Below are 26,200 nucleotides of genomic sequence, written 5' to 3' on the forward strand. Positions count from 1 at the left end.
GGAGGATTTGAGGTGGAGGTGGAGGAGACGGTGGCGGGCGACTGTGCAGGGTAAGTTAATTCGACGGTCGGATCTTGGTAAAGTGTCAGGGCCAAAGCGTACGCGCGGCATGTCTTTTTGTAGCGCACACATTTGCGCACGTGACGTCTGGTGGCGGTTAAGCAGATGCGTGAACTTCGTTGGGGTGAAGGTTGTGGGTTCTGTTTTTAGACGAGGTTGGAAGGCCATGACTTGGATCAAATCGATGTCTGCGTACAAGGTGCTGAAGTAGCCGGGTGGATGGAGGGAGGAGTGGGCTCGATACAGGGTTTTCCTCGTACGAGAGCCTAACGTGGCTCTTATGGAAAGGCGTTTCCGGATGAGAGCGTGCTTTGGGATGTAGAGTTATCCTTCAGGAGCAAAGATATATGCTTCTCGATCTGTAGATGTTACTGAGTGGACACACTTTTGTGGATGGATATGTGTATTCTGGATCCAGGAAAGTTTCCAGACCAGAGGCGGTTTGTTGAGAAGGCTTTTTCCGCGACTAGATGAGGTTTCTGAACAACGAGGTTCCGGAGATCAGTGGCTGTCGCCAACTTCTGGCATACCACGCCATGACCTGCTCCTGATTCAGAGTAGTCTCCACGATGTCCATATCGCATTAGTCAATCCAGTTGCACCGTTTTTCGTAGACTTCGGTAGAACGGAGCCTTCAGATTTCACCAACAGGAATGGACTTTTCTTCGCATTGCTAGCTTTCACAGTCACTCCATTGCCGGTGCCGTACGACGTTGTGCGTTCGGCTGAGACGGGAGGTTGATCCTGTCCATTATTAACGAGAGGAAATCATCATAAACTACCAGTGGTATGACCCAAGTTTTTCCAGTCTTACGCTGTCATATTCACTGGGATACGTTCTAGAGTTGCTCGTAAAGCGAGCGACGACGATGTGGTCGTGGTGCGGCCCTGCGCTACAATTAAGACGCGGGAAGCGCCAGTCAAAGCCTAACATCCACCTCTTTCCTCCGAAGACATGCCGATGCACTGCGCTCCTACTGTTGCCTTTCCGCCTGGAATCACATGCATCCAGAGGTGATGAACAAGTCACTAACAGCTCGGCCAAAAATACGCCCTGCGTGATTATGGTACGAAAGGGGCGCTCTCCCAGCTTATCAGTATCGAAACAGGATATCACCTCATTCGGCTCTATAAGATCTCACGTTTCCCCACGATGCACTCAGAATTCTATACCATAACCTTGCTGTCAAACACGCGCAGTGCAGCTTCCGGTTGGGTACTCCATTGGTCCGTTTCAGCAGCGTTTCCAATGGCACCAAGTGGCTGCAACACGCAGCGGCGTAGAGTGTGACGCTTAAAATCGCTTGACTCGCGACCTTACATGATTGAAGAAACATGATGGAACATCGTGACATGCTCATTCCGGAACGCCTCCGCGTCTGGTGTTGTTGCTGTCAAACCGGAGCTTGTTTGACGCATCGCGTCAGACACTTTCATGCTTGACGAAGCTTGTTCGTTTCGTGTTTTTGGCTAGACGCATCCTGACTTTCGGTATAGAAGAAGTATGATCATCCATTGTTTCTAGCCCAGTCGCACATTTCCTAATCTTGATCCTTACCTGATCTACATTCTAACAAGCACGATGCAGCCAGCCATACTCTTCCTCTTCCTCAGCACAGCTCTGGCGCTGCCTTCCTTGCAACTAAGAGTGGCAAACTCCACTTCGAACAGGAACAACACCTGTGACCCCCAAAAAACAGCCCTCCTCACCGACGGTATCCAGCGCAACATCGACCTCCAGATGAAAGAGATACAATCGTGTGTGCCCTCTTAGCTTCCGGTGCCCAGTAACCTTTACTGACCCTCCTACTAGCCTAAAAACACTCGAAAACCTCGCCAAATCCGCCAACACTACACTCCGCGCAGCAAACTCCACCTCAGGGAACGACCCCATCTACAAAGTCCAACAATCTGAAGTCGCAAAGCTGCAGCAAGAAGGCATCACCATACGCACTGAGAACCAGAAAATCGCACGTGAGTTGAAGAGTCCGAGTGCGCTGCAGAAGGGGCTGGCAAGCGTGGCGATTGAGCAAAACAGTGCGAGGGTGATGTTGAGGGGTTTGGTGGCGGGGAGGAACGATACTGCGATGATAGGGGCGCTGGTGAAGGGAGTCGAGGAAGGATTGAAGATTAATGGGGAGAATTTGGGGGTTGCAAAGGGTGGGAAGGGGTGTGGGAAGTAGAGCGTAGAGATGCAGCACTGGTCTTATACTCGGACAGGTTGAGTCTGTCAAGTTATGCTTGGCTGTATACACCGCCGTGGATGTTCCGGATCACCAGCTCAAAGTGCGCCTCATATCATTTTGGATCTGGGTACATCTCAGCACCACATTCACCCCGCCAGATCTCTCCTTCTCTGCTCATACTGGCGTGTCTGTACTTCGATGTCCCCCCGCCTGCTCCACCATCTTGATTGTCTCAAGAACTATCCACAGTCAGTACCACCTTCCTCTCCGGAGACTCTCCTCTTCCCTTCCTCCTCTCTTTAGAGCCAAATTTACAACTCCTGCTCCCCCTTCTCCTAATCCCATTCCCCGGTCTCTTCCTTTCTCTCATCGCAGACCCTTATCATGTTGGCCAGTTGCGCGGGAGTAAATTTGACGGGGACGCGCTGCCAGGCCGCGGGGTAGGGTGCGGGATCGCGTTCATGTGGAGTTGGCTTGAGAGGGTAGTGGATACCTGCACGAACAGGCATGGATGAAATCCAACCGCTTCATGTAGGCAGTTGGCAGAAGCGGGCGATAATACTATGGGCATGTTGGGTTTGGATCACAGATCGAGTACGATTCTTGATGCTGTGAGGCTCTCCGAGTATTGTCAAGCTTCTTTGAGATCCAAGGTTAATGGCAGGTATCTCAGTTATTTTAAACTGCGGAATAGGAGCTGTACGCCAGATCGTTGTCGGGCTTCTTCCAGGTTCTCTATATAACGTGCCACCCCAGGATGAGCAATTAAGTGCTCATACGCTCAAGAGGCTCCTCATGGCACGTGTTATTGACGACATACTTGCCCAGCGAACACTGCAGTGACTCTTAGATCAATTTATGGTGATGGGGACAAAACGGCTGGATCATGGTATTGCCTGTTTCCTCTGATATTCGAGTCCGATGTCCCTGAAGTGAACGATGTAGCGACCGCATCGGCAACAGCACGCATCTGCGCTTCGATGAATTACACTGGAATATGACCCCTTCCTCACGGAATCGAGATCGACAAGATCCTCAAGCACTTCTCTCCTGGCGCTACTGCGCGTCCAACCCCTTGCCGGCCTTAGAGCGCATCGGCTCGAAGCCTGGACTTAGGCGAGCTCAACGCTCTGCAGAAAAAAAAATTCATCAAGTCACCTTACCTCTGCCGCTCACAGACACTCCCTTTCGTTTTGCTCTGTGTACCCAAGGCGAAGTTGGTCCCTCTTGTCGAATCTGCCTTGATTTCGACGACTCTGATTGGTATAAGAAGATGGTGGGAGATAGTCTGGAGAAGTATACGGAGACAGTTGACTTGAATGTGTAGAGGGTGAGAGGTGCCTTTGAGGAGGTGACGGCGCTGCTACATGCGCAGGATGTGGAAGAGGATTGGGGGCACGGACATTGGCTTGTAGGATAAACCAGCGTGGATTGACATTAGTGTATACTATTCAAACGTTTTTTATTGCTTGTTCAAGATGTCGGGCTGTGATAAAGTGGCAATGCCGCAGCCTAGTATAATATTTCAGAGTCTAGCCATAACATTGCTGCTTCGTCTGTTGACGCTCAGAATCTGGCTTATATAGTGGTGGAGCACCGCGATTCGGTGACCCCCTCTAGGCCGATCTTCCCACCTTCTTTCCTTGTGCTACCGTGCATGGCATCCTGGTTCGTTACAGACACGAACGGTATCATCTCAATATAATCTCGATGAACTCCCGCATTGTCTGTAGCTGGATGCACTATTCCCACATGGTGTATCCTTATCTGCTTCCTCTTCCTGGTAATTATCCAGTAGGTTGTTGTCAAAAAGACGGCAAGCGTGAATACACCAAAGAAGATCCCTGGATTGACGGATCGTTTATGTAATTGCAGATGTGATCTGAGATGGAGTATAAGTGAGTGCTGTGGTATGAGTTTCCGAGCAAGGTCTTACGTTGTATGCGAGTAAAGCACGGCCATGGTCTTCGAAAAGCGAGCGTTGATAGATGGCATCAAATTGTGTCCGATCGGAAAGACAGTTGCTGTTGTTGAACAATCGCGGTGCTTGACCAAGGACCAATAAATGTAAGTGTATGTGGCGTTGAGCGCAGATCTAATGGAAGTGATGCTGTTGTGCTTTACTGACATGAATCTCTTATGTGAGTACCCAAGCAAATAGAAAGACTAAATAAAGCCAGATGTGCGCAAATAAAATGCAGCTTGTGCCAGCCCTTGTATACTATAGCTCTTTGGATCTGCATTATCCTAACACGATATGGTCTCTGAAAGAATATTGCGGCCAGATTTTGGCCCCCAACATTGAAATCATGGTATCTATGGCCGCATCATGAGCGAGTCGAAGAAACTTGCTAGGTCCGCCTGGATGTAGGAAATCGTACTGGATGGGGTGCGTAGACTTGAAAATGCATACGCATTGCATAGCACGCTACCATGAGCATCATCACGTCGGTACAGGCTCCGCACGTAAAGAAATGTGTAATGATACGCAATGAAAGATATATGCATCATCAGAGGTAAGTTTCCCCAGGGAGTGTCCAAATAGTTGTGTTTCAATAGAAGTCATCACTGCGCAGATGCTCGAGTAAAATACGACCGAAATGTGACCGAAAAAGCTCTAGGATCACCAGAAACATTGATAGAAAAGTCGTATATGTGATTCTTGTCCCTTGCGCCGACTTCAGGAAGATTGTCTGAGCTTGTCCCGAACATGTACTGCATCCAGTAATACTGAAGCAGGTAATTGCCACTTTGTTGATTGCGAAGAATCGATTCAAGTTCGTCCCGTTGACTTGAATACCTCCATATATTAGCACATGATTAACATTTGACAAAGACAAAATCCTACTTCGTCGCTTCAAGGTGAGATGCCATGACAAGTTCTCATGTCATTACCGGTCTCAGGCTACCAGCGTTACATGTATGCGTACACAACTTTCCTGGGCCGATTATATGTTCGTCAACCAAGTCTACGAAATGGACGTTGTTTACAGTGTCTCCAGTCCCTGCCCAAGCTTGGGCTATGATGTAAAGACGGTGAGGTATCAACGTCGAAAAACGACATGACTCGTGTACTAGACCTTTCCCCTTCCAGCCGATATTCATGAAGAGTGTCTGTCCTCAAGGCATATGGCGAAACTTCGATATTCTTTCGCGAATATACCTCATCCAAGTTTGAGTTTGCATGCATTGTGAAAGCGAGTCGGGGCTTTAGTGGCACTAGCTTTGGTGCCTCCGAAATCGAGACACTTGGTACCTATTGCTACATATAAGTAAGCACCGTACTCTTGCACCCGAGATACGCCTTCTCATCCGACAGGCTTGATTGTAACTTTTCTTTGTCGATTCTGACATAGTCAGGCAGGTGTTTCAGCACTTCATTCCCTGCTGTACCAGGAGGAATTGATAGAGTGAGCGTACTTGACAGCCCTTAAGGCGCAACAGCGCAGTAATGCCCATGGCGGCTCGAGCGATTTCGTTCCAGAGACTATATCTCATCTACCGTCTTTCTTTCGGCGCTATCCGTAGGCGCAAATGGACAGTCGTACGTAGGATCTGGTGAATAGCCATTATACTACATATAACTACGGTGTTGCGATCGCGTGCGCGGCGTGCTAGTCAGAATGCGAGATCAGCAATGAATGGACAATGTGCTGCAATTTTGAGTCAAAGTGGGGAGACGTTTCGCGGCCTTGTCTCACCTAGGCAGCCAAGCTCAACTTCAAGCTCCAGATCGCCCCCATGCCTCCAACACTGGTGACGGCCTTCTCTGCGCATGACAGCAACAAACAGACGGGCTATTACGAGTGCTTCACATGCGTAGGGCCTTGTTGTGTGGATAATGTTCGTCCTACATTGTGGTTGTTCAGATGAGGTCAGGAACGTACGAAGCAGGGACCATCGCGTGAGCATGTGACTGGCTAAAGCCCGCCAAGGACGGTTAGCGGCGCTAACTACGCGAGCGTGAATGTTTTTACCTCGCACCTCGAACCTAGGCATGTCCCCACTCACCGACGGTATACAGACGCCTCAACCACTACAACACCACAACGCCATCAAGTTTCATCAACTCCTCCCCAATACGCATTGATACCGACTGCGCGCACATTCTTAAGCCCCCTGGACTAGTGAATAGGGCTGCGGGCCGCGTTGCTACTATGTCACCTGCTCCATTGGCCCAAGACGCAGGCGCGGCTACCTCGCCCTCCCCGCCACAACCGCCACAACCGCAACCGCCACAGCGAAGTAAGTCAAACTCGATCGATAAGAAGTTCACTGTGTTGATCTGGTGCAGGCCCTCCTCAAATGCCAAGCTTCGATGATATGTTCCACCAAAAGTTCATGGACATCATCCAGAAGTGGAAGGATGACCCACGTTCTCCTCAGCTGACCTCAAGGGACCGCAAGGACTTCATTGACAAAGCTTACCGGGAAACAGACGAGATAGTCTTTGGTGGTCGTCAATTATCAGATCAAGAGATCAAGCTTCGCGCGCTCACCAAAGTCTTCTACAAGGTTCTTTCAGAGGAACCATGGTCGGAAGACTGGATTCGGCCTCAAGACGTGGAGCGCAAGTTATCTAGATTCGAAATGCACAAAGACTCCGTGAAGCTCGCATCCGAACACGGTATCTACAGCCCTAAGGAAGCTATCATAGCGGCCCGCAAAGCACTGCAGCTGCAGAAGAACGTTTTCCAGGACAAGGACGGCAATCCTGACAAGACCAATCTGCGTGGACCATTCGATGACATCGAGATCATCTATATCCCTGGCACTGTATCCTCAACCGCTACCAACAAGATTGATCGAGACAACATTTACCCCGTCTCGGTCGCTAGCGTTGCGAATATCTTGCATAATCATATATGCCGCGACATGACCAGGCCTTTCGCCATGGCACAGAAGTTCGTTACTGTGACGGACACGGATGAGTTGATCAAGATGCGTCAATTTGCTTGCGACGTGTGTGACTTTGCGCCGCATCTTCTTGACAATGACAACATCAGTCTTCTGGTCGTGCTTTTGATTTTGACTCGATCGGAGATCTGCAGGCGTTTCGAGAACAACGGTATCCGCATCGAGGGCTCCACTGTCAGCCACCGTAGGGCCGAGTGCATGAAGCAAAAGCTGGGTTGGAAGAATCCTGAGGACCGCAAGCCGTTCGACAATGTTGCGATTGAGCTTCAAACACGTGTCAAGAATGCATGCTTCCCTGCGCCGCGCTTGCAGACTTCGCGCGTCAATAGGCCTAGGGTCAACCGCAAGTCCTCTACGCCCGGGACGCCTGGTACCCCTCCGATCGGATACTTTGCGCCTCCCCAACCGCGATATTCTTTGCCATCAGGGTTGGCCAACTCCAGCATCATTGTCACGGATCCATCTGGAGCATCCCCGTACGCCACGACCCACCAGCAGTGGAGGAACGGCGCCGGCGCCAGCCCTAGCTCTACAAAGGCTGCTCCCGCCCGCACCCTTCTGCGGACAGGCCCGGGAAGTAGCGCGACCGAGCCGATGGATGTTGATTAGCTTGGTATGACAGCTCGTTACTGAACTTTCCATCAAATTTGCATTGCATCATATGGGCGTCGGATTGCCGTTATTCCTTGGTTTTAATAATAGCAATGCGACTAAGCATGAAGGGCGCATACAGCAACAGGCGCATTGGGCTCTCTGTTTTCTTTCTACATGCGTATGGCGCCGGTGGCGCTTTATGGAGCTTCGGCTCCCTTTTCAACATGCATAATATTAGCCGGGTATATGGCGTAGCTGTACTTTCGTGTTTGCGATTCAAATGCAATGTCTGTACGATGAAGATCCGATTGACATCCTGGACGTGACTCTTGTTCGTAATAGTTCGTGAAGCACGCGTTGGCGATCACGCACGCGAGTCATGCAGCACTCCGTCCCCTTCTAGTACAGATTCTCAGCCTTTTTAATTACAAATTTGGCGCGTCGCACGCCTGCACTACAGGCCCATTCGAACAACTAGTGCTAGAATTCCTAACGGCCCGAGAATTCTTCTCACTAAAACTTACACATCGTCCCCCATCCTTTCGAGAACAAAGACGCTGGTGGTGTTCATATGTGAAGTCCAAATCCTGTTCCGATGAACCATATTTCCAATGGATGAATCGGCGCTGAGCCGTACATAAGCTGCGCTCTCCCGGTGGTATTGCAACCTGATTAAATAAGTGAAGACCTAGTAAATGAATGTGTAATGAATTTATGGGTGGATTGTTTTGCAAATTGTGGCTCGGATACGTCAAGCATGGTCAGTGACAGCGGCACACAACATGCTTAAAGCTACTGAAATACGAAATTACAGTATGTCCGTCGTATAGTGAGATCTTTGGTGACTCCAGAGTGGTCATGGAAATATACAGTATGGTAGGGACGGAATTCCATAGATGCCCCAAGGAAGGACTTTGACCAATGAACACTGCAAGATGTCGTGAAAGAAGGCAGCGTGCGTTACTTCATTCATTAGACGCACCATCACCTAGGAAAAACAGCTACTATAGACGGCTCTCTATGCCTCAGCCTCCCCGCTACCTAACAAAAATAGCCCTCAAGGACTAGGCGAGCATGGACCAACAGACCTACCCAGTAGCATCGTAAGTATCTGACAGTTCACTGCCATCAGCTCCACAACGCTCAAGAGCAAGTACACTCACTATTCCGGCGTCCGCACAACGCTCAAGATCGTGCACGCTCACACCCACAAGTATGAATAGTTGTCCGACCACATATGCATATCGCCTACAACTCCGGCTCTCTAAGTTGGATTCGACGTGGACTTATGAAGAAGAGTCTACGAAGATCGGATGGTATCATTATTTTGAGGATGCAAACGAAGCCGCGCTCGATCTAGCAAAGAGGTGCCGCTGCGACGGTGAGATCGTGGTATTAGTGCGTCAAAGGAAGCTTGCGAGAGGCCCCCCTGAGGTGTTCCTGAACGAAGAGTATTTGATCGGGGAGTGGGTACCAAAGGATAGGAATGAACTGCGCATGGACAGCTGGTACCTGATGCATGAAGCACAAGGCTATTTGTCTAGGAACCCGGAAGATCAAAGAGGGCCCTTGAAGGTATCAGGGCAAGTGAAGATCGTGAAAGAGCGACTGCCCTGAGAAATCTACGAACGTTTTCTGCGAGTATTATTAGGCTGTACTTGATTCGTCATCTTAGGTGAGGTTTGGAATCTCTTGGCCGCACATAAAGCGCCAGAAGGAGCATGAGTATTATGTCCAATCATGTCGCATAATATCGTGTTGCATCAAACAGGTTTTCATTCCAGTATCTGCATTCCCTTTGTGTAGGACGATGATGGTGGAAGAAGCATACAGATCTAGACTTCTAGGGAACTTGGGAATCCACAAATATCTCGAGCTAAACCTAATCGAGACACGTGCAGCGCAGCCAGAAAACGTGGCGGATCACTCCTTCCGGAGCCTACTCTATGTAGAATCTCCTACTCATCACATTCTCAGAGCTGGTAGTGCTATGCCGTGCACTTCTGGGACATAGGTGCATGCCGAAACATGCATGTGCGCATGGTCGTGTGTTCGTTCATTCTTCCAACTCACCGGTCGCGCTACCCCTCGCATCGCAACTCGTCACCGCCATTTCAGGTGACCCCTAGGCTGCCGGATCCACAATAGCACGCAAACTCCTACGACAAACGTCTCCTACGCAACTCTACGTTCGCAGTACGACTTTTGACGTGCAACCCAATCCGTCTCATGCACGAACTTCTTCAACGTCCAGCTGCCTCTCGAGCCTCATCCCTCGGCTGATCCAACTCGCCAACGCCGCGAGCATGCCAGCTTCATCCTCCCGCTTAGCACCGCGATACATATTCTTAGATGGACGCATTTTCAGACGACGGCCCTATATTTAGACATGTTTTCCTTGTTCGTGCCAAAGACTCGTCGCTCGCAAAGATCGCCCTCGCGGTCTCCTTCGCGACCGCGTCAGTCTGATCCACCCCGCGACAAGCCCAAAGCTGCGCCAGTTGAGCTATTCCAGAGCCTCGATTTCTGGGTCATTAAGGACCAGAGTAAAGTAGGATTCCCTCTGCACGAAGTCAGATGATCTCCACACGACAGGCTGTGCGTGGACTCGTGAACCACGCCAAGTCACGTGGCCAAAATCGGCCCGTAGGCACAACATGTGTCCAAACTCACACTGACTGTGACGTAGGTCGCAAAGAGGATTGTTCCGTATATGACTGCGAAAATCCAAGAGGATCAACAGTTACAGTCTTTCATAAAGGCCAAGCCATGGATGGAAGAGCTCATCTCTTCTGAGGATGACGATGACGAAGATGAAGACAATGACGATGCCGAGTGAGTGTTTCCCGCAAGAGACTTTGATGTGAGAATCACTCATATTGAAGTCTAAGGCGATGGAGGATTCTGTATCCAAGGGGGCTCGGATGTCTTAAATACTACATCAAGGCTGACTTCTCCCTGCGTGACAGGGACTTATCTGACACTGAAGCTGCATTTTGGAAAGATCCAGAGGCTACTATGAAGAATCTGCGCGATGTGACACGCTCATGGTTCCACATGCTGCTCCGGTACACGTTCCGCGCCAAGCTCCGAGACGGTTGGAAGACACCTTCACTCCCATTCGACCTGAAAGAGTTTGATGACGAGGCATTCACATCGCAGCTGGAAGAAAAGCAAGTGCGTAGCCTCATCAGGCGACCGAACCTGTTCAGTGAGTACAAAGAAACTTACAAAGAGACGAAAGGGCGCATTGGCTGGACACGGTTCTGCGCGCGCATCAAATTATTCGCTGAGCTTGTAGGCTTAGAAACCGAATCCATCAAAGTTGAGCAGATCCTACAAGAGCTTGAGAAAAGCTTGCCAGACCTGAAGAACGCAAGGAAACTTCAAGCGCAAAGCCTTCTCATTGAACGCTTGAAAGCCGATGCTCAATCGGAAAGAGCGCTCCGCGAAAAGATTGCAGCCGACGCGGCGTCAGTTACCACACTCCGGGAACGATTTGAGAGCAAGAAGGCTGAATCAGAGCGCCAACTGCGCGAACAACTGGAAGCCAAGAAAGCCGAATCCGAGCGTCTGCTGCGCAAACAACTTGAAGCCAAGGGTGCAGAGGCAGAGCGGAAACTGCGCAAGCAACTTGAAGCCAAGACGGCCGAAGCAGAGAAGAAGCTTCGCGAACAGCTGGAAGCCAAGAATGCAGAGTCGGAACGGGCACTCCGTGAACGCCTTGCAGCCAACGCCGAATCAGAACGCAAACTGCGCGAGAATCTACAGGCCAAATCTGATGCAGAACGAAAGCACCGCATCCACGATTGCCTTGTCTCATGCCGCGAGCTGATGGAGAAACTGGTCGGTGGCGAACTGCCTGCCGCAAAGCAACAAGGACCCTTCAAAGGCCAACAGTACAAACAGCGATGGAAAGACATGTTTCACACGCAGTGGAATAATTGCAAAGCAAGTCGAAAACCTGGGCATCCGCTCGTAGGCTTGGTCACCCAGCAGAAATATTATATCGTGGGGAAAGACCTATACGGCACGATTAGCGAGCGGCTGCACAACCATAAAGAGTATCGAGATAAAGAGGTGGACGCAGACGTATTGAAGATGGTACATGCCATTTTACCTGCTGCCTACTCGAGTCCAACAAGTACGGAGAAAGAGCGAGATTGGAATATCACGACAGAAAAGAAGCGATGGGGTCTACCTTGAGGTAGTGGCAGAGTTTGAAATATTCCTGAGTTACCTTCTCATTGCCGACGCAGAAATGAAGAAACCTGGATTGAACACGCCTGGGCCAGGGCACCAATCCCACCGAGGAAACAGCACATCTGCAGTCAAATTTGCGTGTGGTATCAAAGAGATACGTACCAGTCTTGAGGGACAACTTGCGACGCACTAGATGGACCGCCCTGCCCAGTGCATGACCTTACGATGTCGTTAGTGGCGCCGGCATCCGGAGATGCAGCCGAAAATGCTCAATTATCCTCAACATACCTGCGTCTCCCACATTTTTAGTGCCATCCGGCGAATATTTTTGGGATGGTGTCAAGTTCCTTCTGTCACAATTCTCATGCTTTATGATCTGCATACGGCCTTAGCATAAGTGGCGCAAAATGGAGTATGGGCGTCGAGAAGTACTGGGTCTCAGTGTACTGAGCGTCGAAATCTCTGTATATTGTAGTTCTGTGTTCACGTAGTCTTTCTCATATGCTAGAGTACCGACTCGTGTATGGGCGTAGCACATCCCGGTACTTTTTGTCTTGCCACTGCTAGCCAAGCATTGTCTATCCAAGATGTTGACAACGTGTTTAACATTTATTCAATTTAATCAGGTGAGAATGTCTCAGATAACTGAAAAATTACTTTACTTCTTCACCCTTGGTGGCGTCCTAAAAGATTCAGTGCGTAGCTTACTGGGAAGAAATGTATTCGTCATTTCAGTTCTATTCGCGGCCGAACCCTCAACAAGAGGTACGAGTCTTGAACTTCCGTTCGGTCATACCGTATAAGCCCTCGTTGGCCTTTGTCCGAGCACGCACAAAGTTAGATGTCCTTCAAACCATCATCGTGCCTCGAACAGTCGGAGTTGTCGTTGCAGAAACGACGCCAATCACCACTGAATCGCCTGCGCCATATCAAGACACAGCATCACAGTGCGATGGCCAACGGGTCATCAACGAGTCCAAAGTCTCGGGACTGTTGTGCTTCATTGTCTATTATACAGCACAGCTTCACACATAAACGGGCTCTATGGAAGCCCTCACAACGATATCACTCAAGGTTCCAAAGACGCAGGACAACTCTCCCGGCCAAGCTATCTTGCAGTGACATCCCTCACCAATGTATCCAAGAACATAGCCAACCCTTTTTCCCGGCAAGGAGACGACAAGGTCAGAGAAAACATGTGCAACTGGTACAGACTTAGATTCTAGAACTGCGACTACAAAGCGGACGACTTCACTCATTCTGCTGTCATTGTCAGCCATGGTCGCAGGTAGTATGTCCAAAGCAGGCGCAGAAGATCACCACAGCGTACTGTCCCTACTCTCCAGAGTTGTAGGCCTCTTCTTTAACCGTTTGCGCTTCAATCACAAGAATTACATGAAGAAGTCGTTATCTATCTACAGACACAGCCTCGAAAACATTTTCTTTTCACATTTATGTGTGCCTACACTACGCTCTGTCACCTTGAATGCTTTTCAGTTTGGTATCTGTATTTTTCCCCGCTCTTATATCACCAAACACCAGAACCTGTCATATCGAAACTACACCAATCGCTGATGCACTTCACGTACCAACTTCAAGAGCACACCAACATTTTTGATAGCGAACGAGCATTTCTGGAGTATATAATCCGTCGTAATTTCCTTCTATGTATTTTTCCCCACCGCAGCTCTCTGATACAATCTTATACCAATTCCTCTATCATACGAAAATAGTGCGCAAGAAGATCAAAGCCACAACGACCTCCTACGCTTCCAATACATCCGCCAAAAATCAAGCGCCATTCTTCATTCACCAGGAGAACAAAATCTCGAGATCACTCGCCACTAAAACCACCCTCGCCTTGTGCAAGTACTACTCGTACCCATACCGCAACTGTTCACACATTTACCCATTCTCAGCGAGACATCTAGAATCGCTTGCCACAGGAACAACAAACCCTGCGCAGACCGTGGTGAAGGCACGGCGTCGGACGCGGGACGAAAACAGGAATATGCGCCCTCGTCAGCGAGGTGCTTGAAGCCCATTAGTCAAGCTGGTTACAATGCGGCAGCGGCTGCTATGAGCTAGTTGTAGGATTGATATATCCCTGAGGAAAGATATGACTACAGTATGATTGGCAGTCGATCTTCTGCTGTGATTCTTCAAGGACTGGGGTGGCAATGTGAAGACCGCTTTTCACTTCCGCCGTCTGTTCTTGATGTGTTTATTGGACTTTCTACATTGTTTGGTGTTCTTCGTCATTGGGCATCTTGTTCTACGGGATGAATCCCCATGCTTAGCTTTGTTCTCGATGCACATGATAGCGTTTGATGAATTTACTACTTTGGCCTCTTGGTTCACTCAGATTGGACTTCTTGGGTCTGGGAATTTCGTCTTGGAGTCCAGGAACACCAGCTCCACACGTATATTCAATAGCACGCACCGACTCGATGGATGACTGGAATCATTTGAGATTTGCAACATCATCCGACTATATTCTTTGTGATAGAATGTTCCTATCTATAATTTTAGCTTGATTGTTTTATCGAGCCCAGAAGTATGTCCTTGCTATCTCTACACTTGAATTGTGTGTATCTAAAGGTGATGTTGTACGCTGACTATACACGCAACTTATAAATAGTATTTAACAACACTTGCTTAATTTTCCCAGATCCCAATACTACAGGATTTGAACCCACCTGCGTCTAGGGAGAAGAATTGGCGAGGTTTGTCTGGGTTGTTGTGGGTACATCACCACTGGACCGATGATTGGCTCGCCTCACCTCAGCCCCAACACCTGCTGTTCTAGTGTGCATTTAGCGGGGCTCACCGGACTCTCAGTGTCATTTCACTCGCCTGTAGATCTGCATTCACAGCTTCCCTTTATCTTGAATCCTAGAGCACTGCAAAACCGCTAAGGGAAGGGTTTGTTCGTGCCCCTTACGCGCCGATGCGGGGCTGGTCCGGCATCCTCAAATACTACTGGTAACACCTGGCCCCGGGACTTGGAAACCAAACACCGGCAAACAAACTGGAAACTTTATGCGGACTAGACATGTCCTACTCGGTTGATAAGCAAGATCGCCTCTGTTCCCGCTGCCAAAGCCTTGACATCGCCGGAGTGCGTTCTTCGGCACGTCCAAGACTCCTTCTGGGATTGGTCAGAGATTGGCATCCAGACACATGTACATTTTGTGGATTCCTCGTAAACTTACTGTTACGCGATTCCTCTATCGACCTCACAGATGAGCACCCGTACTTCCTTTTCTCCATAAAAACAAGACATGTGCCTGACAAGCTGTTCCAAATCTTGGACCACAGATTAATTGTCTTGTCGACTTCAGAAAATGGACCACCGCCCGGCAGTGTACCGTATGTTGCCTCACATATCAGTGAGCCGCCAGTCTGGCTGAAGTATGTGCAGCCCTTGGTCGACTTCGAGAGAGCGAAAGGATGGCTTCGGATCTGCACGGAACTCCACGGCGACAATTGCAGTGGGCACAAAGGGTACGTCATTCAAAACTTCAGACTGATCGACTGTTCTACCGGCGACGTGGTCGCAGCAAACAAGGATGAACCGTATGTTGCGCTGAGCTACGTATGGGGCGAGGAAGAGGCATCTGCACAAGAAATTCATGCCTACCCAAAGACCATACGAGATGCTATAATCGCGACAAAGGAGCTTGGATATCGATGGCTATGGGTGGACAAATACTGTATCGACCAAAACGACACCAATGACCTCCACTACCAGTTTCAACAGATGGATATCATCTATCAACAGGCTGCCGTCACCATCATAGCAGCTGCAGGAAGAAACTCACACCACGGTCTTCCTGGAGTCAACCGGAGCTTTCGCGCACCGACGTCCTCGGTAGTCCTTGGCGATGAGCGTATGTGTGCGATACCCAAGCCCGAATTGAAGCCTGAAAACTGCAGATGGATATCAAGAGCATGGACATATCAAGAAGGTCTTTTATCTACCAGGCGGCTCGTATTCACCGATGAGCAAGTGTACTTCGAGTGCCAGGGCTGTTACTGCGCCGAAATGCTCGATATACCTCTGGAATCCTTCAAAAAGATGCACGCACCTGACAAGCCATACCTCCACAAGCGGTACCGTGCGGCCGGGCGCCTGGGTCTTTTCCCTTTGAACGGCTGTGGTATCGACCCCTGGGACATCTACAGCCGCATCAGCGAGTACTCAGAAAGGTCGCTGTCCCATGAGTCCGACATCCTCAATGGAATCCTTGGAATATTCCGGGCATTCGAACGGATGCCCAATTCCATGCGGCACCTGCACGGCGTGCCGTTTGCGAAAGCCACAGGGTCTCCCAACGGAAGTAGTACGATGACGAATTCGAAACGTGCGTTGCCAAATTTTGCGGAGAGCCTGAGGTGGGACCTAGAGGCGCCTTCGAAGCGACGTAGAGGGTTCCCAAGCTGGTCGTGGACTGGATGGTATGGCAAGATTACGTGGCCGGCCGACTACACAGATGTCGATCTTGTACGAACACCTCGTAGGATCGAGCGCCCACGAGATCCAAGAGTCAACGAAAGAGCTCTAGAGATAAGCTTCAATCCCGGTAGCAGTGGTTCTATGAGCTGGGGCGATATGCAGAGAAACTACGAGTGGCTTCTATATCTTATGATGCGCAAGGAATCTAGCGTGTTCTTGGATATTGAAGCCAATGCCAGTTCTGTCGCCTATTTCCCCGACGGGGACCCCACATTTTACCTACATTTGGAGCAAGGAAGGCGTGTTATCTCGACGTCGATGACTATCGTAGAGGAAGAACTTATCGAAGAAACGAATTTTCTCGCGATACACTTCCACCGGACCATACGAGGGAACCAAGGGCGCAGCGGAACGTCGACCGCTGCGACTATCACACAGCATGTCATGATTGTGCAGGATTGCGGAACCCATTGGGAGCGTGTGGCTATCGGTTCCTTTGATGTTGATCCCAAAAACGAGATGCACTCAATACGGCGCAAAATAAAACTAGGTTGATTTCATGTAGTTCTGCGCATCGTGCTCAGTAGGCCAGATACCTCTATATATTTGTGTCAATTACTGCCATTTCCGCAACGCATTCGATCGACTTGTGCTCGTGACCACATGTTTCGCACGACGAGGATTCGTGAGTAGTCCAGAGGTTGGACTCCGGCTTCACTTTACGCGGCCGTTCCAGCAATGCAATTGTCGCCGGTCGTCAGAAGCGGTGAGCACTCTATTCAAGTAATTGTAATGGGCGCCAATCTTGGACCGCAGTGCCTCGACCGGAGATTATCGCACAAATTTGCGAGCTCGCATCGTAAGGCTGTGGGCACATCATTGCGTACTTTGTGGCTCGCGCGCACCTCTCCAGCTGAAAGCCCACGATCTTGTCCAAAAAAAGGTGTTTCGTGCGCACAGCCCACCACCCCGAAACTCCTACAACGCCGGTAGCGCACCCCGACGCCAATCGCACAAGCAATGAACATGCACCCTTGGCATCATCTGCATAGCGCGTGCAACCATTCGCTGATTCCCTGCACGCTTCGCCTGGTGGGGTTAAGGAGGGTGGTCAGCTGGGCGCAGCTTGCTTGGCAACGGTGTGGGCCAGAGCTCGATAATAATCCAGTCATTCCGTGCCATGCCCTCTCTCCCTCAGATAGCTGCCAACCGCTACTACACCATTGCAAAACTCACAATCACGAGAGCCCAATGTTCCTGGCTGGCAACACACTACCACCATAACAAACACACGACAGCCAGGATGTCTTTGACAGCAACAACTACCAAGAGAGGGGGAGGAATGAAGATGGGGAAGGCTGGAGACGATGTTTGCGAGTTTGACTGCGATCGTGAGTATACCCCTCAATCCGACCTTCAGCTGTGTTCGAGTGGAGAGAAGAGAGTTCCACATCCGTGTCCTTTGCATGTGTACGAGTCTGGTGATTGTTCTGTGTGGATTTAGTGGATTTCTTGCGTGCGTCGAGTGGTGCCTCTCGTGGAGTGTTGTGTACGCCTTCTTCTGTCTACAACACTCCACAGAGCTCTCCACCCGGTCGTCGCCGGTTCTCCACCCGCACATAATGTCTCTCCATATTCCTCGCATCAACAGCGGATTCTCCCTTCTTTTATCACTCCCCTCGAAGGCCGTGCTGCGCCACACTTCGGCTGCACGTGCTAACCACCTTCACAGTGACTCACCATGTGGGCACTGCCCACACCAATCACGACATCTCTGGCTACATCCTGCGCCAGGATGCGCAGGACATCAGCGGCATGAGACGCTCCGTCTCTCCCTCGGACCAAGAAATTGGGTTGTGCAGGACCACTGACCTCGGATGATTGGCTACCACGACATCGACTATGCCCTCCCCAACTACATCAATGCACTGCTGCAAAGCAACGCAAATGCAAAAAAAAAAAAAAGCAATAGCGATGGTTACTGTATCTCCCCAAGCCACACTCGCCGCACGGCCACGTGCACCTACGCTGAATCCAGCACTTATTCTTCGACGCTCCGCGGGGGAGACGAGCGTCTCGCGCGAAGCATGCCGGACGGTGGCGAATTCGACGAACATCAAGCGATGTTGACATCGACGCGAACTGCAGGCTGCGCCACGAAGACGACACGCCGTACACGCTGAAGCGGTACAGGCTACTACCCCTCTCGGGATAAGTTCCGCTTTGTTTAGCGGATGATTCTTTTCCTATTCCTGGTGATGGATCGGTCTGATGGACGATGGGGATCTTTCCAGACGGAGAGACGGACAGGGTACTGTAATGTGGTGTAGAAGATGCACCACGGGGACGGTTCTTCTTTCGAGTCATGAGCGGGTTTCAGGTGCTGTGACAAGGCCTGGCTTTTGTATTCACTTATCATGATGGGCATCTATCGCTAATCACGGGACCAATAGTCGAAGTAATACGCAGTGGCATTATTGAAGCTATCTTTGCTTACCTAAATTTTGTTGGGAGTCGCGGTCGGCTCTTGCATGCAACAGCAGGTGCCTGGCGTCTTTTATCGCTTTTAAACTTGCAACTCACGCTTGGGAACACTCTTGCTTTTTTTTGCTGATCGCTTGCATGGAAATGTCGAAGCCAAAGCTGACTAGACCTCATCCACAGGCCCATCACAACCTTTCGGGGCCAGCTCTTGCCCAGGCAATGCTGTACCCCAAGCTAGGCGACCGCGGCTCCGCCCGCAGGAGACAACCTGCGCAACAAAAATCAGCCCCGGGTGCTCTTCCTCCACGCTGGTCGGGGCGGGACCTTCTCAGACTTCCTCCGCTTCTTTGCATTTGTCTGGGATGCTGAACAGAGCAGAATGTTTGTAAATGTATCCACTCCTCATCAGGCCTGACACAAGACCATTGCCCCATGAGTTGATATGCACCAGGTGCTCTCCGCAATCTAATTGCTCGCCGAGCTAGTCTGTCCCAGCTGCGCTGGGCAAGCTGTTTGTTGGGCTGACAAGCAGTAAGCTGGATCATGGGCTTAGACCAAGTGAACGTGGGTTTTTATTGACCAAGCACCTCCGTTCTAGCCTTTATAATTGCAAGGCCTTGTGCGAAAGATCTATCCCCCCACTCACAACTGCAGCGATTCTACAGACCGTTACTGCAAGAGGAACAAGCCATGATCCCTCCTTTCCCGCGCGTTGAAGCGCCCTCCGCCGTCTGGCCTATACCGATATCACCCTCACGATCGCAATCGGCTCAGCTATCGCATTTCTGTGGCGGGTAAACTCGAATCCCGACATGGAGCGCCTGGCAAACAGCACCGTTGCCCAGGGTGAGAAGCTCTACACGCACATCAACGCCTGCATAGTATGCCCCCCACACAGAGACTTACATTGGACAGCGCAGTTGGTACAGCGTCTGCACGTCTCCCCTGGCGAGACTAGGGCGGTAGCGCTGTCGTGCTTAGAGAAGAAGATGAGGGCACTGGTAGAAGCCACGAGAGGTACCCCTAGGTTGGGAGCCTGTGAGCCAGGGGAGAACCCCGAGCGGACGGTGAGGCGACTTGCGAGGCAGTTGTATAGACACTTCACTGCGAATGTGATTGTGTGGGAGGTTGGGAGGGGGGCAGTGGGGGCAGCGTTGGGGCTGGTATTGCATGGGACAAGTGGGGTGACGCAGGAGGCTGCGTTGAGGGCGCTGAACGCGAGGATGAAGGCGCTGGTGGAGGTTAACAAAAGAGGCCGATAGGTTAGCGGCATACAAGGAAAGCATTGAGTGTGTACTTTGGGACCAAGGGTCTACTGCATTGTAGGGCGCGCTGTGGATGCGCCCAGGGTCTTCAGCGAACGTACGTACACCCTGAATAGAATTAAATCATGAGGATAGACCCTGCTCCAGGTAATACGAGGCAACAAGGGAGGATGACCAAAGCCAGAGTGTGAGATGGCTCTCGATGCCAGTTGGTGATTGGTAAAGTGAGCTACCATCTGATTGTTCGTGGTGACAAATATCAGACTGCCAAGATATTTCAGGTGTTTGTTTGTTACAGTGCGCCGACAAAGCTGCATGTCGAGGATGCCGGAGAGACACGAGAGGCTGCGTTGAGGGCGTTGGTCGGGTAGGGTCGGTTGCCCAAGATTCAATCTTCAAAGCTCTGCAGAGTGATAGCGCTGCTTGGTTTGTCGTATTTTGAACATGATCAAAGGTCTACATTCCGATAAGATGGTATCATTTGATTCTTTCACTCTCTTCTGATTTGGTGCCTCGGACTTTGATGGTACTAGGCATAAGCCAGAGACTTTTGCTTGCACTCCAGAGGAGCACACTGTCTGCTCTTCGACGACCCACTCCGGGCTCCCCGGACTGTTCGCCTTTGCTTCTCAGCGCATGGGTATCATGTCGTCCCGCTTCTGCTTGCCGTGGCAGCTCCATGCCGACCCAACAATGTCTCGCCGTATTCCCTGACGTGCTTTGCTGCCAACACGAGTGGCTCATTCCTCCTCCTGAATAAATGGGTTCGCAATCTCTTCACTGCCATCTACCGGCGAGATGACCACGAGCAGTGTGCCACGGGCAACGATGAGGCCGAGTTTGCGATACCGGGTGTTTCCTTCCTCATCTGTGCGCGATTAGCGGGGCTCGGCCAAAACAAGAGGGCGCGTACCGATGACGGCTTCCTTGACCTCGTCCAACACCAGGTTCATGAGCTGGTCGTAACCCTTCAAAGTGCCAATGACTAGACGCTGTCAGCACAGTCCCCGCTGGCGGCTCTGTCTGCCCATTGCTCGCATACCTTCCCTGCCACCGCTGAACTTGACAGTCAATTCCTTGTCCATGTATTTGCCCAAGTCGAGGATGTTTTCCTTCTTGGGGCGCTCTGCGTGGCCGCCAGCTCCCCCGCCATGACCGCCGCGCCCACCTCCACGCCCGCCACGGTCGCCACCCCGGCCACCGCCACCTCGGCCACGAAATGCGCCGCGCTCAGACATGTTCAGGTCGGTCTCGAGATAGCAAAGGTTGGCGGAATGCGAGCTCAATGCCGGCAGTGACGTTGCTCCCAATGGTGGAGGAATTCGAGCTGGCCTGAGCTCTGCCGGAGCGCCGGCGCCCCCCGAGCCGACGCCTGCGCACGTGATGCCGGCGCTCCGCCGCACAAGGCGCAGGGTTACGTGAGCAGGGGAGGAAGCGTGGAAATGCCGCAGGTGGACGCGCCGGCCGGTGCAGCTGCATCCCGCCCATGCATCGGCTGCTGTCGCCTGATTGGCCAGGGAGCGGCTCGCGCGTCGGACGCCGCCAGAAGCAGCGCGTCCACGGCGACGGCCTGCCTCTGTTCGCCGGGCTGTCGTCTGCCAGCCGCCCACCCCCCAGGCCACCCAACCGTGCCCGCGTCCAGCGCATCGTGCGCAGAACAGCAGCGCACGAGGTCCCGGCGGTGGAGGGCACATGCCGACCGCTGCCGCCGCCTTATTCCCACGGCCCCTGCCAGCGCGCGCCGCCTCTCCAGCCGGGCTTGAGTGGCCCGCACGCGTCGCCCGCAATCGCAGATCCACCGGGCCAGACGCCGCCGAAAAGGCAGGCCAGGGCGCCAGTGATTGGGCGGGGCCGCTGGCCTTCTCCGCCCTGGCTAGCGCCTTCCCGTCCCTCGCCGCCTGAGGAGCAGCACGCCCATGCCGACCGCGCCCTGCTTCCTTGTGGCTGTTTCCGACGCCCGCGCCGGCGCAGCAGTTGCGTGTGCAGCGGCTTCCCGTCCCCACGCTCACAGCGCTCCCTCTCCTCACTCCCAGTTCCCTCTCGCCCTCTATCGCAGTGCGCTGCCGTGCATGGCGCCCCAGTAGCTGAGACGCCGCCGCTGCCGTGCGCTCTGTGCTTGCCCATCCGCTGGCGCACGCGTGGACCTCCGCTGCTCCGCCTAGCCGCCGTTCCACCCTGCCCTCCCCTCCCTCCAGCAGCCTCAGCTCTCGCCCGCCTCCTCCCACCGCGCAGCGCACCGCCGCAACCACCTTTGCCATCATGTCTGCCGCCGACGCGCCCACCGCTGCCGTGCACCAGCACCACCACGGCTCGTCGCTCTCGGGCGACCTCAAGCGCAAGCGGAGCCCTTCACACGACCACGTCCATCCCGCTACCGCGCAAAAGGCCGCCAAGACGTCGAGCAACCACCTCCAGATCAATTACCTCGCCCGCCACTGCGAGAACGACCTGCCGCTTCTGACCAATGACGACACGCTTCCCAACATCCTGTCGCTGCTCAGCGACTACCAGGGCGTGCTGGACCGTCACGAAAGCATGGCCTGCAACCTTGGCGCTCGTCCGCTCGGTCCCATCTTGGTCAAGAGGTTCGAGCGCTTGTTCGATGGCCCGCCGCGCGTCTTGAAGAGCCATGGGAAGGATGGAACTACAGTGACGTGGCTGGACGTGGTCGAGTTTGCGCGCAACAAGCCCGAGCAGTTCCAGCTGGGACAGATGAGCGAGGGCATACGAGTTTGCCAGTTCTACACCAAGCAGTGCCGCGTGCAGATATCGGAAGAGGATTTTGTTCTCATTTCCTCGGGCATTCCACAGAAGATGATCCCTCCGCAACCCATCATCGAAGACGAAGAAAAGGAACTGGGCACACTCGAGATACTCGAGCGCAACCTGGGACAAATCTGCCAGTTGGCCGATCAAGGTACGTCTTTGTCTTTGCTCTGCGCAAGTTGGTTCTTGCATAAAATGCACAACTCGTGTGGCGCGGACCCTTTCCGCGGCCCATTCCAAACGTGCCGACTTAGCCGTCCAACGCTCCCTACGGATCAATTGCTGACCTGAAACAGTCGCAGCCCGAACGCGACAGTTAAATCACAGGCTCAAGGGGCGGAAACAAGCCATCCTGGACCGCAGAGCCACCGCTAGTCCCGCTCCGCCTATCCGCCCCTCGAGTCCATCCAACGTTGCGCTGATGAATGGAACATCGCAAGTGGCCGCGACCCCTACTCATCCTAATCCGCCAACGCAATCCTCCCCCGGTGGGTTCGTGGCAGTCAACTCTCGCCCCCACGTAGAAAATGGCGCGTCGTCATCTACGCGACATGAACTCATGGTAAAGTTCCACACCTCGACCGAGCGGCGGACACCGTCTCAACCCTCAAATGGTTCAGTCGATGCTCGACGGCCATCGATGGGTTCCCATACCCTGTCCCACTCTGCCCCGCCACCACCTCAGGCGCCCAAGCCTGCTAAACCTGCCGACCTACCACCTTCAGCTCTTGCCCAACAGCGACCATCACACATGTCTGACTCGGAACTCCACCAGGTCATGAATTCGCCCGTGCCTATACCGAATACGCCTTCAAGTCTACTTCCCGCGGCTAGCCAACGGGCCCAACAGCCTCAGGACAAGGACGATGGTGGGCCGTTCAAAGCAGAAATGGTCCACCGTATGGAGAGCCTCGCAAAAGGCGAACGCATCCTCCCACCCTGTGACCGCTGTCGCAGATTACACATGGACTGCCTCAAGAACCTGACTGCGTGCATGGGCTGCACCAAGAAGCATGCAAAATGTTCATGGCGCGAAGTGCGCGACAACGAGCTTCGGAGCGGCACGTACTCTCATCCCCCTTCGACTGGTATGATGAGCGGCATGCACAGCGAGAGTGACGAGGGTGAAGTTGGCTCAGGCAGTGGCCATGGCATGCATATTGAGAGGGCGAGCACAGGAAGCCCAGCTGGCATGCTGAGTCCCCAACGGGGTGGCTTAACTCCTTCACATATCGGCCCTTCGCCTGCACAGCACCTCTCATCCGAACACCGCATTCCATCATCACGCAACTCGCCACCGCCTCATGAGAGGGAGCAGAGTCGAGGTGTGGAAGCGCAACTTCAGGAGGCTGCGAAGAGTGGTCTTGCGCACGCAAGTGCGAGGTTAGGCGCGCCGCCTGAGACCAGCAAACCGCCCGAGTATCAAGCTATGGTGGCTTGACTCGCGCCGTAGTCCGGGGATGCTGTTGACACGCATCTCGACGCACGCTATCTGAACCATATGCCCGTGGGACTTCTGCGTGAGGGTGGCTCACGTCGCACGACGATCACTGTCCAACAAAATGACTTTTTTTTTCTTGTAGCTATGTTTGAGAGCGAGCACGGTTGAGATTCATCTTGACTCTCAGAATGCGGTGTTTCCTTCACTTTCAAGGCGGGCGTGCCTGACCACTGGCGTTGGTCAATGGGAATGATATCCAGGGGCTGGACTCGTGTTCCTTGCTTATCAACTTGTTGTCAATATATTACATTCATCTATGCCCCAAGTCTACAGCCGTCACCAACACGCACCTTTTCCATCAGCTCTTGCTAAACCCATTGGTTGATGTTCATCAACTGCAGTACTCGCCGCGAGACTGACGCCTGCAGAGGCCGTGAAAGCCTTCACAGTATAGCCATGATCGGGCTGCGGGTACCTTTATTTGGACTCTTTCCTGTCTGGTACATTGTGCATGCTGACAATTCACAGTTCCAGGTAGCGAGTCACTATTCTTGGAACAACGGCACAGCCAAACAGAAGTTCGAATCAAGTTTACTCCAGAAATTATTATACGGCATTGTTCGTCATTTCCCAACGGAAGCGCTTAAAGGCTATTCGAACATAGCAGAGTATTTGGCGACGTACTATGGATGGTCGCTGAATTGCGGAAGGCATTAGAAGCGTTTGGGAAGAACGAGGAAATGGACGCCAAGTTCTGCTTCTTCATGGACGGCCTTGATGAATACCACAGCGACCACGAAGCTCTCGTCGAATGCTTGTCAAGGCTCTCACACTGTCCCAGCCTCAAACTCTGCGTCTCAAGTAGGCCACGGACCGTCTAGTGGAAGAGAAAGAAGCAACAGCGCAGTCCAATGCAATGCAAATTCTCGACACCCAGGGGCTTCGTGGTGGAGATGACGTGTCAGAGGATAACTAGGACGAAGTTGAAAAGACCCGAAGGGGCATCGACGCTCGCTGCGGAGATCTGCTCAGAGTCAATGCAAGAGCTAACACGTTCCTGCACCGAACGGCCAGAGATATCCTCGCGCAGCAAGACATGCAGGAAAACGTCCGCAAGCTTGCTACCGATGATTTCGACGCCTACCTCTCTGCGACACGGCTCTGGCTTGCGCAAATGAAGAGTGTCTAGCGGAAGAATGCCAGAGAAGTGAGCCTTCTACTGACACAAGTACTCGATACGGAAAGCAAGATGTCTGAGTTTAGCTTAACTGTCCTACAGTGATGGAAATTGATAAACGCGGCGGCAAATTATTCGAAGTGCAAGATGGGCCCTGTCAACGAAAACAGAGACTTTGTAGAGGATTACGTTCGTAGGGGTCATGTCATTTTAGAGGACCAGCAGGAGGACAATTACCATAAGAGATTAACGCACAGAGCTCCTGTTTCTTCATTCAAGGTTCAGAGCGCTCTCATACGGATGGGGCGGCGCGGAGAGTGGGTTGCTCACTGAAACCACTCGGCTCACATGTAATCATACCAGCGATCTGCCATCACACTTTCCGTTACAATCAGATGGACACCACCATTGTTTTGAACATTTCAGGCTGGATGTTTGTGTCGTTCGACACCCTCGCCTCTCCCAAGCTGACTCTGTTCCAGCTCTATCCAACCCGAGTCGTGTTATCCCAGAGTTTACTCTTCGCGCCATCGCACGTTGATCCTACGGCACCGCCCGCCCATCTCGCCTCCTCTCAAAATCTCCTCACAAAGCAGCGACCCGACTTCGAATCAAGACACCGCGGCACCTCCCTCGTCGCGCCGCGAG

The 26,200-nt window shown here is 52.2% G+C and overlaps 7 protein-coding genes across 7 annotated transcripts; 6 read left to right on the top strand and 1 right to left on the bottom strand.

The window, feature by feature from the left end:
• Positions 1-1,601: 1,601 nt before the first annotated feature.
• CC84DRAFT_1262014 (uncharacterized protein) lies at positions 1,602-2,243 on the top strand (the record flags this gene model as incomplete). Its single annotated transcript, XM_018185117.1, has 2 exons — positions 1,602-1,818; positions 1,874-2,243. The coding sequence occupies exons 1-2, from the start codon at positions 1,643-1,645 to the stop codon at positions 2,241-2,243; spliced, it is 546 nt and encodes a 181-aa protein (XP_018032333.1). The 5' UTR covers positions 1,602-1,642.
• Positions 2,244-6,244: 4,001 nt separating this feature from the next.
• CC84DRAFT_1208122 (uncharacterized protein) lies at positions 6,245-8,056 on the top strand. Its single transcript, XM_018182143.1, has 2 exons — positions 6,245-6,491; positions 6,541-8,056. Exons 1-2 carry the CDS (start codon positions 6,404-6,406, stop codon positions 7,770-7,772), a joined length of 1,320 nt encoding a protein of 439 aa, XP_018032334.1. The 5' UTR covers positions 6,245-6,403; the 3' UTR covers positions 7,773-8,056.
• A 1,960-nt stretch (positions 8,057-10,016) lies between these two features.
• Positions 10,017-12,214, top strand: CC84DRAFT_976338 (uncharacterized protein). The gene is made up of 3 exons (XM_018188030.1): positions 10,017-10,308; positions 10,447-10,592; positions 10,727-12,214. Exons 1-3 carry the CDS (start codon positions 10,147-10,149, stop codon positions 11,961-11,963), a joined length of 1,545 nt encoding a protein of 514 aa, XP_018032335.1. The 5' UTR covers positions 10,017-10,146; the 3' UTR covers positions 11,964-12,214.
• A 3,128-nt stretch (positions 12,215-15,342) lies between these two features.
• On the top strand, positions 15,343-16,305 carry CC84DRAFT_1061728 (HET-domain-containing protein; the record flags this gene model as incomplete). Its single annotated transcript, XM_018173592.1, has 1 exon — positions 15,343-16,305. A coding segment is annotated over one exon (963 nt), but the record flags the coding sequence as incomplete, so codon positions are not given.
• A 3,189-nt stretch (positions 16,306-19,494) lies between these two features.
• Positions 19,495-20,405, top strand: CC84DRAFT_976422 (uncharacterized protein). Its single transcript, XM_018188031.1, has one exon. The coding sequence runs from the start codon at positions 19,716-19,718 to the stop codon at positions 20,163-20,165; it is 450 nt and encodes a 149-aa protein (XP_018032337.1). The 5' UTR covers positions 19,495-19,715; the 3' UTR covers positions 20,166-20,405.
• A 503-nt stretch (positions 20,406-20,908) lies between these two features.
• CC84DRAFT_1220344 (U6 snRNA-associated Sm-like protein LSm7) lies at positions 20,909-21,406 on the bottom strand (the record flags this gene model as incomplete). Its single annotated transcript, XM_018183159.1, has 3 exons — positions 20,909-21,036; positions 21,082-21,153; positions 21,211-21,406. The coding sequence occupies 3 exons, from the start codon at positions 21,404-21,406 to the stop codon at positions 20,909-20,911; spliced, it is 396 nt and encodes a 131-aa protein (XP_018032338.1).
• Positions 21,407-22,249: 843 nt separating this feature from the next.
• CC84DRAFT_976432 (uncharacterized protein) lies at positions 22,250-24,567 on the top strand. Its single transcript, XM_018188032.1, has 2 exons — positions 22,250-23,085; positions 23,231-24,567. Exons 1-2 carry the CDS (start codon positions 22,428-22,430, stop codon positions 24,373-24,375), a joined length of 1,803 nt encoding a protein of 600 aa, XP_018032339.1. The 5' UTR covers positions 22,250-22,427; the 3' UTR covers positions 24,376-24,567.
• The last annotated feature ends 1,633 nt before the right edge of the window (positions 24,568-26,200 follow it).

This window comes from Paraphaeosphaeria sporulosa (assembly GCF_001642045.1).
Source record: "Paraphaeosphaeria sporulosa strain AP3s5-JAC2a unplaced genomic scaffold CC84scaffold_9, whole genome shotgun sequence".
Lineage (NCBI taxonomy): Eukaryota > Fungi > Ascomycota > Dothideomycetes > Pleosporales > Didymosphaeriaceae > Paraphaeosphaeria > Paraphaeosphaeria sporulosa.

Excerpts from the sequence above, each read along its gene's own strand:
- CC84DRAFT_1208122 (XM_018182143.1), top strand. The coding sequence starts at position 6,404 with ATGTCACCTGCTCCATTGGCCCAAGACGCAGGCGCGGCTACCTCGCCC. Across the intron at positions 6,492-6,540 it reads ACCGCAACCGCCACAGCGAA|GCCCTCCTCAAATGCCAAGC; the intron begins GTAAGTCAAACT and ends GATCTGGTGCAG.
- CC84DRAFT_976432 (XM_018188032.1), top strand. The coding sequence starts at position 22,428 with ATGTCTGCCGCCGACGCGCCCACCGCTGCCGTGCACCAGCACCACCAC. Across the intron at positions 23,086-23,230 it reads CTGCCAGTTGGCCGATCAAG|TCGCAGCCCGAACGCGACAG; the intron begins GTACGTCTTTGT and ends GACCTGAAACAG.
- CC84DRAFT_976422 (XM_018188031.1), top strand. The coding sequence starts at position 19,716 with ATGGAGCGCCTGGCAAACAGCACCGTTGCCCAGGGTGAGAAGCTCTAC.
- CC84DRAFT_976338 (XM_018188030.1), top strand. The coding sequence starts at position 10,147 with ATGTTTTCCTTGTTCGTGCCAAAGACTCGTCGCTCGCAAAGATCGCCC. Across the intron at positions 10,309-10,446 it reads TCATTAAGGACCAGAGTAAA|GTCGCAAAGAGGATTGTTCC; the intron begins GTAGGATTCCCT and ends ACTGTGACGTAG. Across the intron at positions 10,593-10,726 it reads GAAGACAATGACGATGCCGA|GGACTTATCTGACACTGAAG; the intron begins GTGAGTGTTTCC and ends CCTGCGTGACAG.